Raw genomic sequence first — 13,953 nt, 5'->3', positions numbered from 1 at the left:
ACAACATATTATGTTTCAGGCTCCAGCAAATGCGACCACACAATGTACTTGGATAGGCTATCAGCGCATGGGATCACAAGTTTGGACCTTCTAAGAACGGACATTTGCTAAAAGAGTCGAAAAACTAAGGAAACCTGACCAAGCTGGAAGAACGAGTTTTCACTGCTCCATCAAATGAGAGCATAGAAACACCTTTTATAAAACACAAATTAGGAAGCTGTCTCACAGTTTCTTGGTCACCACCACATGGTTTTCTTATTGGGAGAGGATAAAGGACCCGACCCTATGAATCTATCACTGACTCTCAGTTTTGTTCACCCACCAGTCCATGAACTTGACCTGAGCAACCATGGTATCCAACCTGTACAGTTGTAGCCAGTGGTTTGCAATTTCCTGTCCAAAGGTCCAACCAAAGACGGCTCCAGCTCCGAAGGACAAGGCAGCACCTGCCATTCAAAATTTTTTTTTTTGCTAAAAGTCAGCAGCGATTATAAATAAAAAAAGATACAAATAAAGATATATTTCCTAACGTGACAAGACAGCTAGACTGTTTCATGCTTGAAACTACATTGAATGATAGAAGCCAGAACAGAATTACAGCAGTATCCAGATGGAACATTAGATGACTTCTTAAAACTCTTCAAGATAACTCAACCTCTTATACCCGGTGAATTAACTTGTGGAATCCATGGTGTTTATCATATAGGTAAATACAAGGCCATGATCAATCCACATACAACACTACTGTTTCACACCTTCTGCACTCCAACTGCACCCCCCCCCCCCTCTTCTCCCACACATACACATGGAACAAGAGAAGCAATAAACTTAGTGAAACTGGTAGCAACATAAAAATGTAAGATAACGTAGAAGTATTGATGATACAGGAAACCTAGGGTAATGGATTTTCTAAACTGAACTAAATGAATGGTGGTGGGGATTAAGGTAAGAATGAATTGGGCTTTAAAAAATAAAAGAAATTATGGGAAGAATACGAAATCAGGTTACTATTATGGGACTGTGAACAGTAACCAAGGAAAACAAAGCAATAGAAAGTTTAAGAATCAACAGAATAATAGAGAAATACAGAAAACACAGTAAAAAGAGAACAGTAGTATAAAGCAGATAAGTATAGAGGATTTGATTGAAAGAAGAGGAGAATAAGAAAGATACCTTCAGTCACAACTGAAAGGAAAGCATCCAAAACTACCTATTAAACTCAAATTTCATCTAAAAAATATAAAAATTTGTGTACAAGTATTTTATATATAGAAAACAGGATTTCCTTACTCAAATATTCCTCTAACTTCACTCACTTAAAGACTTTATCTAACCAAGTCAGGAATCGTAACAGGACTCCCATCCACATTTTCCCTTGATAGAGTAAAAAAGAAACCCGTGACTGAAATAGAACAGATCGAACCAGCAACAAATCCAAAGAAGAAGATGGAAGGAGAAGAAGAAAGAAGAGATTTGGGAAGAAAAGAGCAAGCCGATTGGAAAGATTAGTAGTTTATTGGTACTCCAGTAGGTGCAATAGTTCTGCAACTGAATATTTCCAGACACAGATCATACTCAGCATAGGTTCAGACTTCCAATATATGAAAGTTTAACAACAGAATCTTGACTGCCAAATCTGAGAAGAAACTAAGCAATAATTAAGAGGATATGAAAAGAAATAGTTGGGTGACAAGTGGCTGGAAAACAGGGTATTTGCCCAGAACTAGAAACAAGGAGAAAAAAATGGAAAAGAAGAATAGAAAAGGGAACAAGGAAAGATCACACCTGAAAGGAGGCACTGAAATCTGCTGCTAGCAGGAAGAGAGGAATAAGAGAAGCTGTCGACCAGCAAACATGCATAGCTGCAACTTTAAAAGAAATCAATTCTATTAATTCCAATTAACTCTGATAATTGATGAATATAGATACAAATAGACTCAAGAGTCGAGAATAACCAAACTACTTCCATACGTATTCTGAAACAAAATTTGAATCTAATTTGGACTCTTAACTCCTAGTAACATTATCCATAGCAAACTCCCCAATAAAAATAAAATTTAAATTACCAAAATAAACCCATTAATTAAATAAAAACCCCTAAATATGTCTAGTGAACCAAAATCAAGGTTTGGACCTTGTTCTTCTTGGTCTGCATCTCCAGAATGGGTCATGCCAATCCATCCATGAGAGTGCAACTGCATCAGAGTGGCTATAACATGCGAGCATGTTTAAGGAAAAATAGGGAGATAGGAAAATGCCTATAAGTTGAAACCTGAGGAATAGATAATTAGATATTATAATTTATAGGTTCAGGGTTCTACTTGAACCTTAAAGTAGAACTTGAGAGTCAAATTTAAGAATTCAACTTGAATAAGCAATTTAGCAATATTACCATGAAAGAATTCTTAATAATGCTCAACTAGAATATGCACATGCAAGGGGGAGGGACTTTAAAGCAATTCTACAATGATGCGGCTTGGGCTGATATTATTAATTCGGGATTCTTGGGCCAGGCTAAGGCTGGGTTAAGGATGTAAATGGATCGAAATCGAATCGAAGATAACACTATCTGTATTAGCATCCAATTAGCTTTCAAACGGATTCGGATAGTTTCCGAAAATGAATTTTTCGAATATGGATTCCCCCCTAAACGGATACAAACACAAAGCAAATGATTTTTAACTATATCCCTAGAGGAGATTGGAGAGTGCTCATCAGCAATGATTTAAGTATCAGTATCGGGCATCGTATCAGACAAATGATTTTAAGAGACTTATCGTATTGTATCTGAGAGACGCAAGATATGCTAAAGATATGCATGGAAAATGGTCAAGAATGCATGGATGTGCTTATGATACATATAAAATATTTTTTTTGAAGCATAAAACACTTTATTATGCAATATGTAAATATAGATCAGCTTGATCCAATGATTTGAGTCATTTTTACCTAGATCCAATGGTGCATAACACACACAAAAAGTACGAAAAGCAATTTGAGCATACAAAAAAAAAAAAACAAAACAAAAAAGAGATCTGCAGCTTTACCACTTTTTAGCCCAAATCTGTTTCGATCCCTGATTTGAACAATAAAAGTCCCTAAAATTTGTTGAAATGGTGAAGATTAGAGTCATTTTTTATGTTAGATGACTTCCACTAACTCATATCAAAGAGAAAAACAAGTTTCCAAGGCCTTCAGTTGCTCTCAGTTTTGTATCTCACCACGGTTTCTATTTTGCAGGTTTAAAGGAGGCGTATCTTACCTGTATTGGACCGTATTGGACTGAATGGGTCCATATTGGCCCCATATGACAGAAACTTTTTTGAAAAATATGTATCATATCAATACAAATCCTGCTCGTGAGTTTAGAGAGAGCAACGCTGCAGTCTCACTGTCGGCGTTGAGCAGCGGAGAACTGGAGAAGACAGAAATTTGAGAAGACGAGAAGGTGAAGAAGAGTTGAATCCACTACCTCACTAGGGTTGTTGTTGAAGTGTCATATTGTAATTAAATAGATTTCCTCATGAATTTTTTTTTTCATTTAATTTCTTGTTTAATTATTTGTAATAGACAATGAGTTGATAATGGTATTTAGTATTCTAAAATATTATTTAAAAATTTATTATTTAATCAGATTTTTGGAATCAAATCTAAATGAAATTGTATCCGCATCCGATTAGCTTTCAAATGGATTTGAATAGTTTCCAGGAACCGATTTTTCGGATACAGATTCCCTTAACATGGATACAAACACGAATCAAATACAAAATTTTGACTATCCATTTACAGGGGTCAGTATCAGGGCTATGTGCCTAGGCTGGGCTATGTGTGACACCAATCAGGCTCAACCTAACTACAGTTCCACCCCTAATTCTGGACTTCCTCTCCTAGTTTACTGCTCTAGAGTTGAGCCAAACTTCGATAGACAGGTGAATCAAACAAATTAACAAATTAAGGAGAGTTCCAAATCCCCTCTGTCTTTCATGTCTTACCTCTCATATTTTACAGTAGTGAGACATCAAATTAGAGAGATATTTAAAGTTCTTCTTTCTCTATATGAGGGAAAGATAGATTGAGCAATTCGATCATCATCTCCCAAAATGTAAGAATAACTCTCCAAATAAAAAGGTGTAAGCAATATGGAAAAGCAGGACTAAAACAATACCATGAGGACTCCTAGAATACTTCCAAGCAATTCCAGCAGTTGAAATTGCTCCAATAATACTTCCTGTTGCAGCAAATTTTACTGCTTCCCTTGCAGTCTTCAGCTGAAATGGCAGAATAAAGGTCAAAATATGCATACTTTAATGAATTCAGACAACATATAAAACCAGAAAAAACATGTCACGAGATATCATCCATAATTATACATGCTCTATGGAAAGAAAGGAACTGAAGAGCATCAGATAGAAAGCCAAGATAACTACCAAAGTTATGTCAGGACATCTGGACTATTAAACATCTTGTAATAAGAAACAGATCTGCTCATGCCTTCGAAATAAAAACTTTAGTTTGGTTGCCACAAAATGAACTAGTATACATGCACATACAAAGTTAGAAAACAAGAAGTTTAGGGAAGTTACTAAAAAGATTATATAATTTCTGTACCAGATTGGAATAATGAATAGTTCACCTAGCACTCTATTCAATAAATTCATCCAGTCCTCCTGGCTCTGAAATCCAACTGATCTTGTCATTCAACAGCTCCATGTATTGCTGAACTGTGACTTTTTGTCCACAACCAGATTATATAGCCTCAGGAATCTAACAATGGCTTCTCCCATGCATCTATCCTCCCAAAACTAATATAGTCATTTAGAATAGCTTGGTTATAGCAGGTGCAACTTTTTACAGTATCTGATGTACTGTCTCTGACAGGGTATTATATATCCTATTTCTAATAAAACTTCTCTGTAATGACAAATTTATGCTGTTCAAGGTGAACGGAAATAAAGTTCTTCGATTTATCTTCTATTCTTTGTTAATCAACAACTGCAAGCATATTAGCTGTTCTTTGTAATTAGAATTTAGCTATTCATTGAGTTTTCGTTGCAATTTTCAGTCCAGTCCGATTTGTATTTCCTAATCTCAGCTTCTATATACTTAGCTGGGTCCATTACCAGCATGAAATCTATTTGTCCTGCATCACCCAATTAGTGCTGGTATCAGCCATAGCAATATTTGAAATTTTTTTACAATAAGAAAAGATATATTAATATATATATATTTGCCCAACTTTTGCTGCTCCAGATAAGCTTCCATTGCAAAATTTTCAATACTTGCTGTTACCACTTACCACCCCACTCCTGGCAAGCATAACCTCATATTGTTGTATAATGAAGAAAAGAATAAGGTTGTTGAATATCCATACCCAAAGATATCATCTCTAACAGTATCAACAAAAGATTGCACCCAAACTCAGCTCTTGCACAAAACAATCAATCTCCAAATCAACCAAGCTTCTTCTAAGGCCAGGCTACCAAATAATGTTCTTATTAGTGTGAACAGGTAGTGTGCAACAACGACATCAGTATGCTTGCTGCTACAGTAACAGGTTAAAAAAGATGTCCACTGGAGCTTCATGCTCATATCGCACACATCTTTCCTCAATTTCACTTCATACCATTGCCAACCTGCAGCCTAATCGCAACCTATATAGACCAATATTACAAAGAATACCTTTAAAAAGCTCATAACATGGTTAGATTTAACTCAAAGGTGTTCCAAGAGTTAAGAAGCCTTTATTTTTATTCAATAACCTTCCTCCGCAACGGTTAGGCTGCTCCATTGTGACCAAGTAGTCACAGATTCGAGTCTCTGGAAACAGCCTCTTGGTGAAGCAGGGGTAAGGTTGCGTACATTATGACCTCCCAGACCCCGCAGTGGCAGGAGCCTCGTGCACTGGATACGTCCTTTAACCTTCCTCAGCACGGTATTTGGTTCATTAACAGACCTCCAGATCCACTTACACAACACAGCAAAATCTCATAGGACCGACCTTTCTCACACTAAGCCTGTGTTTGGTATGCATTCTCAGAACACATTCTGGGTCTAGAATGCATTCTGGAGCAACAGAAATGCTGTTTGGTACTCGTTCCATTCTGAAATCTAGAATGGGGTCGAGAACGGGTTCTGCATTCTTGTTCCTGCTTGACCCATCAGTTGAACTCTTTTAAAACCTTTGTCCCCCCCTCCCCTAAATCACCGTGGCATGTTCGGATTGAATTTCCTTCAGGACTTCCAGTGCTTTCTCAGCATTGTTCTCCTGCCAGACTCCAACTATGCCGTTTATAATCAGGATTATGAAGATCACAAGAGGCTCGCCTTGGTCACCTAGGTGAGCCACTCGCCTTGGTCACCTAGGTGAGCCACTCGCCTAGGTCACCTAGGTGAACACCTTGGTCGCCTTATTGGTGTCGCCTTGCATCCAGGCCCCGTCCAACGCCTTGGATTGCCTAGATGGTGTGACAGCTATGATCTTTCCTTCCTTTCCCCATTGAGATTAAGTAAATTAGGTACTCGAAAAGAACAAACCTAGTAGGACTGAAAGAAGAGTATATCAATCTACGAAACAAAAAAAAAAAAAGAGTAGAATTTTCCAGTGCATTTTGCCAAAAAACAGATGAATGCTAGCATAGGGTTCTCAGGATTTACCATAGTTCAACAGCTCGGTGAGATCTCGCTGAGATCTCAAAAGTCTCGGGGATCTCAAGCTTGTCGAGACGAAAACATATCCGAAATGTCAAACATGCAAGGTCTCGAATAACTCGACTGAGATTTTGGCACTTTTTGTACCATCTCGCCGAAATGCTACAAACCCCCTTATAAAAGGTCAAGTCTCGACCAGAACTCTAAATTTCGAAACAGAACTCGACAGAGAAGGTGTTTTTTTGGCTAGAGAAAGGGAAAAACCGTGTTTTTTGATTTTTTGGCCACATCATCACCCAATGCTATTGGGATACACAACTAGGGGTTGCCACATTGTAGTGACCTATACCCTAGGATAGGTTACATGCAGTATGTAGATGAGACCATTACAGTGCAGCTGTGGAGGACTACTCTCGTTTCTTCTCAAACACTATGACGAGGCATTCTTATGTCATGTAGACAGAGGACAATGTACGTCATCTCCATCGGACTGTGAGTGGACTCAATCCAGCACGTCATAGTTCATATCAGTAGGCAGTCACTTGTTGGGAGTTGGGAGACTTGGGACGTGGAAGACTAGGGTGTCTATGACTCATATATTATTGTTCATTGTAGTTTGTAGTAGAAACTTTTAAGTCTTTAACTATTTCTTAAATTATTCAATATTATGTGTCTTCATCCATTATTGCATAATTTACTTGCCAATTATGCCTTATATCATTCAAACAATGTGTAGAATAGGGAATATTACATTCTTGGTTTGCCGTTTACTTCCAACCAAGTGTGCAAATCCAAAACACCAAATTGGGTGCTACCATTTTTATTTTTATTTTTTGAAGATTTAAATATGTTTATCAAGCTAAAACAAGCTTCCCTTAAAGTTTCGGAACCAACTATGGCTAGTTGCCCACAGAAGCATCATTCCGGGAAAAAAAAAAATTGCACAAACTTGCCGAGATCTCGGTCATCTTGACCTGGTCGAAACGAGTTTTTAAACCTTGGGGTCTGTTATTTTCTAATTTAGAGATGAAACCCTAACTTATAATGAAATCAATATTCAGCTTTTTCCTGAATGAATCTTGGTGTCTAATGCACGAAATACTAAGAGGAGATAAAGAAGTCAGTTGATGGAGAGACGGAATAACCGATTGTGGGCAGAGGCTTTCCTAATATTGAAAGATTCAAGGTCATGATTACCAGATATATGCAGAGCTTCGAGAGTCCTTAGGTTAGAGATAGAATCCTTCCCTCTGTACCTAGTTTTAGTTGGAAGCACAGCTCTCCTCTCTTCAAATTCCACTTTTTTTTTTCTTAATGTCATAGTTTTTACACCAAGGCCCTAAAATCAACAGGGTTCAAGGTTTTGCTATACCTTCCTGCATCACAACTCCATCAAAACCATGTCTAGAAGGAAGCTCCTATAGTTTTGTTATATTAGCATATAAAGATACAAAGCATGCAAGAAGCAAAAACACAACATGTTCAATAAAGACTTTTTGTTTTATAGGCTGGCAGATCACTTCTATATCATGGGACACAGAGAAACATAACAACATTTTAAAATCTTGTTTTGATGCCAAAAATCTTTGAATGTTTCAGTAAGGAGGAGTGATATGATTCAGATTGGAGGAAGAGCCAGGGGTAGGCCTTAAATGACTGGCATAACTGGTGAAGAAAGACATGCATAGCTTAGGACTGGTAACAAATATTGGGCTTTGAATAGAGTTGACTGGTGAAAGGTCCATGTAGCCGAACCCAATTAGTTGAGGCTGAGTTGAGTTGAGTTGAGTTTGACGTCAAAAACATAATGCAAAGAGGTGCAGTTTTTGCATGCCCAAGCCCAACCTGATATGGCATTTCTAACCTATTCAAGAAAACAACCATCAAAAAAATAAAATAAAAAACCTGAACCTCAGTTCAATGTTGAATAAGTCAGTATGCAGCTACATCTGAACCTCCGTAGATGAGTCCTACAGTCGGCTAAGTTTTAGCTGAATCAACATATACTGACCATCTACCCAATAGTAACACAGAAGGCACTTCGTATGCAGTTGTCATTTATTAATATTATCTCTTTCAACTAAAATCTCAGTTTTTCAGATTTGACAACATTCAGAACAGCCAACAACAACAACAACTCAGCCTTATCCCAACAACAACTCAGCCTTATCCCAACTAAGGTAATGCAAAAATCGACCTTGAACCAGGGAAACCAGAGGGAGATCGATTGCAGCCAGGATCAACCCAATAAGGATGAACAAACTGAATCACTGAAAAATAGAAACAAAAGGAAGGACACTAAAATAGAAACTAAATAAATTAAAAACTATTAGGCAAGAAACTAGAAACTACTATGGCTTTATATATCAGCCTTCTAAAACAAAATGAAGGACACTAAATTAGAAACTAAATAAATTAGAAACTATTAGACAGCAATAAAATCTGTTTTGTCTTGCTATATCTTCAGTGGGGGCCACAGAATCTCAATTATTTGCTTGGATTTCCTTCTCCATTCAAGGCTTATGGACCCATAACACTGTTCACATGAACAGTAGTTTGGTTACTATTCAAGTGAATAGTAACATTTTATCTTTTTTTCTTTTTGAAAGTAGTTCGGGCTGCTTTAGGTGATGCTCCATCGAACCAACAAAAACTTGCTTCATCATCAGAATAGGCTGCCTCTCACAGCAGTCGAATCCACAACCTTGTTGGGCTGGTTTTGGGACTTGTTCCTACAGGTACACCTTAAGGCTTCATTAACTTCCTCCACAATAACTTTTCATACATATCTATGACGTGTGGTGTTATGTTGGAAAATGTAATCGTCTGGGTCAAATTTCTACCCGACCTATTTCCATTTAGAAGGTCACAAATATACTCATCCCATCTCTTCACAATGTCCACATCCCTTACCAAAACTCTTCTATCATCACCCTTTATACACCTCACCTGATCGAAATCTTTACTCTTCCTTTCTCTCATCTTAGCTATCTTATATATAGCTTTTTCCCCTTCTTTTGTGTTTAGGTTGACATAGAGATCCTCATATTTCTTCGCCCAAGCCATCCCCACAATCTTCCTAGCTTCATTTCTGGCATCATGATACCTCTTTTTATCCTCTGTTTCCTTAATCCGTTGCCAAGTCTTATAACACACTTTCTTGGTCTTAATAGCTTCTTGGACCTCATCGTTCCACCACCAAGTCTCCCTAGGGGCCTGACGTCTACTCTTCAATTCCCCTAGCACATTTTTGGCAACCCTCTTAATATAAGTCATCATCTCTTCCCACATCGCATCGCTGTTTCCTTCAAAGTTTCACTTTCCTTGTTTGACCACATTATCAATAAATGTCCTTAGGTACTCTCCTTTTAATTTCCACCACCTTATCTTAGGGTGCATAGGTTCTATCCTCCTATTCTTCTAGACACTGAGACACATGTCCAGGGTTAGCAGCCTATATTGGGTTGTTAGGCTCTCCCCAAGGAGAACCATGCAATCCTACACACCATTCTGTCAATCCTTCTTGTTAGGAAGAAGTCAATTTGACTGGTATGAATTCCACTTTTACAGGTAACTAAGTGTTCCTTTCTTTTTTCAAAGAAAGTGTTCACAATGGTTAGATCATAGCTATCGCAAAGTCTAGGATAGAGATCCCCTCCTCATTCCTCTCCCTAACCCCGAAGCCTCCATGGACACTTTTATAGCCTTCACAATCGCTCCCAACATGGCCGTTCAGGTCCCTCCAATAATAATCGATCCATCCTAGCCAAAACCCTACACTAAATCATCCATGAGGTCCCAAAATTGGCACTTACTATTTTCATCCAATCCTATCTGGGTGCATAAGCGTAGACGATATTAACAACCTCTTTCTCCAACACTAGATTGATAGATATAATCCTATCACCCATTCTTTTGACCTCCACTACATTATTCTTTAGATCTTTATCCACTATTATCCCCACTCTGTTTCTATTACTTTGGTCTCCTGCATACCAAAGTTTGAAGTCGTCCAACACTTTAGCTTTGTTACCCTTCCATCTTATCTCTTGGATACAAGCTATATTAATCCTTCGTCTCCTATTAACATCTATCAACTCTAGGCTCCTACCCGTTAAAGATCCAATGTTCCAGGAAGCTAATCTAATCCAACGTTTTTGGGCTAGCATAATTCCACTCACTTGCCTTTGCCTACTTATCATCGCATCCAGGCATCGACGCAGCGCGTCGCATACGGGGGAGGCCCTAGAAGAAAGAGGACAGAAAGACATAAGAGCAAGAAAAAGATCAAAAACAAAAGGATCCATGCAAAAGGTGATTCGCCGAATATACTAAAGTGTTGGCTGCTGACCTGACTCACACCACTATAGAAAAATAAACATATTTATTAAAAAACTATAAGCAAAAGCTCCCAAATATTAAAACTATGCACATAGAACAAGACATAAATACTGAGAGATAGGCAGCTAACGGAAGAGCCAGGCAAAATGACAATGAAACAGATGAAATAAACAATGAAACAAATGAAAATATATAAAGAGTGAAAACCATAACTTCTCCTCCAAGAATTAAGTTCCAATTTTTTAAAACTCGGGCTTTCCTTCCTAAATATAGCAGTAAATTCTTTATGCATCCAATAATGATAGCTTGATCATCTAGAGTCGACAACAATCCCTTTCAATCAAAGAGAGGAAATATCTTCTTCCATAATGTCAACCCAAGAGGACAGAGACTGACTAAGGCACTATCCTTCCCAAACAAAAGAGAGGCAATACCATCAGCTTGGGCTCCAGAAAGCATTACCAGATCATTCCTCCATTACAGAGGAGTCCAGCTCATGTTCATGGCATCATCTTTTTTCCCGTGAATATTTTTTCATTGCAAGATTGAGTGCTGGTCAACTGAGTCAGACTTTTCAGCAAGAACTATGATAATGAAATTTTTTTTTTTAAATTATTTACACCTTTTAAATTTAAAAGCTTTTCAGAGAACATCTGATAAAAATACAGCCTAAACTGCAGAAGAGTATGCCAATGAATTTCTAAACTAGTATAAAACCCTATTGGAAGTTCAGGAAAATAAGAAAAACAACAATAAAAAAAGGTAAAAGTTCGTCAACAAAGTAAAATGAATTAACAGAAAGATGAATAACATAGACACGTATCAACAATAGAAATGGCACAAGCTATCAACTAAATAAAAATTAGAAGTATAACGAAGAATGCCCATAAATTGAATCAAAATGGAAATCAGATACAGATCAAATCAGACGGATCAAGAACGAAATTTACAGTTGGGCCGTGAACCGATTCGGAAGCGATGAATTCCTCAACATCGGAATCAGACCATGAGGGTATCGGCTTTTCGCGTTTAACAAACTTGCTGTAATTATCGAGGAAGGCAAATTTCTCGCCCCAATAGCCTTTCCAACCTTCCCAATGCCCCCGGAAAAACGAAGGCGATGAATCTGCTGGGGAATTTGAGCTCTCAGCCATAAGTTGAAATCGTTGTTCAGACCTCCTGGCCTCTTTTGGCTATTATGTTATATCCGATGTTTTCTCGATAGTTGGTAAATTGAGACCAGCGAATAAAATTTAGCAAACAACGGTTGCTACTTAGGACTGACTCTTGAGGAGTATGGATGATGAATGATGAGAATATTGAAGAAACCATGGTTTGTAATATCGGATCGGATCGTACAAAATCAGCTGGATCGGTCAAAATCGGCCGGATTGGAACAGTATCAGCCTCATGGTTCTGAATCTCGGATCAGATCCGTATCAGTCGAGGCCGATCTTGAGATTAGACCGATACAACAAGGTTTGACTGGATCGTTCCCTGGATCGGCCACCTCGGTTGGATTGATCGATCATATCTAATCCTTGATCGATCTAACTGAATATTTTTGTTTTTTTCAAAATTTTTAAGTTTTTTTGTTTATTTTTTATATTGTCTTGACTAATACCAACCGATATTGACCGATCCGATCTAGCTAATATCGGCCGATCCGATCTTGAAATCAAAACACCTGCCAACTTTGGCCGATACATGACCCGATCCATAAACAAACGATTTTGGGGGGGTATTTGACCGATCCCGATCCGGAAAGGTTTTCGCAATGACTGATACCGAGTCCGATACCTGGATTTTGAACCTTTGATCAGCCTAGAACCCTGAACCAATCTTGCCCTGTATTAGTGGATCGCTCCTGGGATCGGTCTACCAGTTCGAATAACCCGATCCATCCGATACACGTGACTTTTGAGTTTTTTACCCATTTTTTGAGGGTTTTGACCTTTTCTTATTTTTTTCCATTTTTTTTTGGGGTGGGGGTGGGGGTGGGGGGGGGGGGAGAAGAGAACGCATGTGCGATGCACGGTCCCTGGGCCCAAACATAGGGTCTCACAAAATAACCATCGCGGCCTCAAGAATTTCCGCCTTTTCATGGGGGCGTGGTGGTCATTTTCTGCGGCCCTGTGTCTGGGCACATTGGCCGCACACCGCACGCGACCAATTAGCATTCTTTCTCCCTTTTTAATTTTTTAATATTTTTTTCACTTATAGTCAAACCAAATCATGCAAAACTCCTTTTTTTTTACCGATCCTAACCGATTTGGATCGATATTGGCCTTGATCGATCCCGAGATTACGAACCTTGGGTGCAACCATGGTTTGTAGTATCGATCTCGGATCAGTATTGACTGAGGCTAATCCCAAGTCTTGACTGATCTTGGACCAGTATATTGGATTGGGGCGATGGATCAGGTGACCCGGACTCTGCGCCACCCCCCCTCCTTTTTGTGGTAATAAGGAATTTATTGGTCTAAGAGAAGAATTCATGGAAACCTCATTAAAAAGATGGGCCAACCGTGGAGTGGAATTAGGCTAGACTACCACTCTCTCTAATGATAATGCCCTCCGGGCTAGGGTATCAGCAACAAGATTGATACTCCTAGAGACAAATTCAAAAGAGCAATCAACAAAGAAAGATCTGATCTCCTGGATGTCCTCAACAATGGCACGAACTTCCTTTGGAGGGTTCATGTTGCAACCTTAGTGGATGGTGGCTGAGGCTTGATTATCTGTTTCCACAATAATCCTTTCAAGACAATCCGCCATCGCATGAAGCAAGCCTGAGCGAATAGATACCTTCACCTTGTAAAATTGAGGTAAACTAACATGGCTCAGAGAAGGCAATAAGGTTGCTCCCTACGGAGGGTCTAATTACAAATCTGATACCTCCCTTCGACTCATCCTAAACAAAGGAAACATCACAATTTAACTTGTAGATGCTTTCCGGAGAGG

At 38.6% G+C, this 13,953-nt stretch overlaps 1 protein-coding gene across 1 annotated transcript; it reads right to left on the bottom strand.

Annotated features, from left to right (window-relative positions):
* Positions 1 to 216: 216 nt before the first annotated feature.
* LOC122644670 (succinate dehydrogenase subunit 6, mitochondrial-like) lies at positions 217 to 12,221 on the bottom strand. The gene is made up of 3 exons (XM_043838059.1): positions 11,940 to 12,221; positions 4,166 to 4,268; positions 217 to 446 (listed from the first exon to the last, which is right to left on the bottom strand). The coding sequence occupies exons 1-3, from the start codon at positions 12,141 to 12,143 to the stop codon at positions 295 to 297; spliced, it is 459 nt and encodes a 152-aa protein (XP_043693994.1). The 5' UTR covers positions 12,144 to 12,221; the 3' UTR covers positions 217 to 294.
* Positions 12,222 to 13,953: the final 1,732 nt, after the last annotated feature.

Source organism: Telopea speciosissima, chromosome 11, assembly GCF_018873765.1.
Source record: "Telopea speciosissima isolate NSW1024214 ecotype Mountain lineage chromosome 11, Tspe_v1, whole genome shotgun sequence".
Lineage (NCBI taxonomy): Eukaryota > Viridiplantae > Streptophyta > Magnoliopsida > Proteales > Proteaceae > Telopea > Telopea speciosissima.
This window is presented reverse-complemented; position numbering and strand designations above follow the sequence as displayed.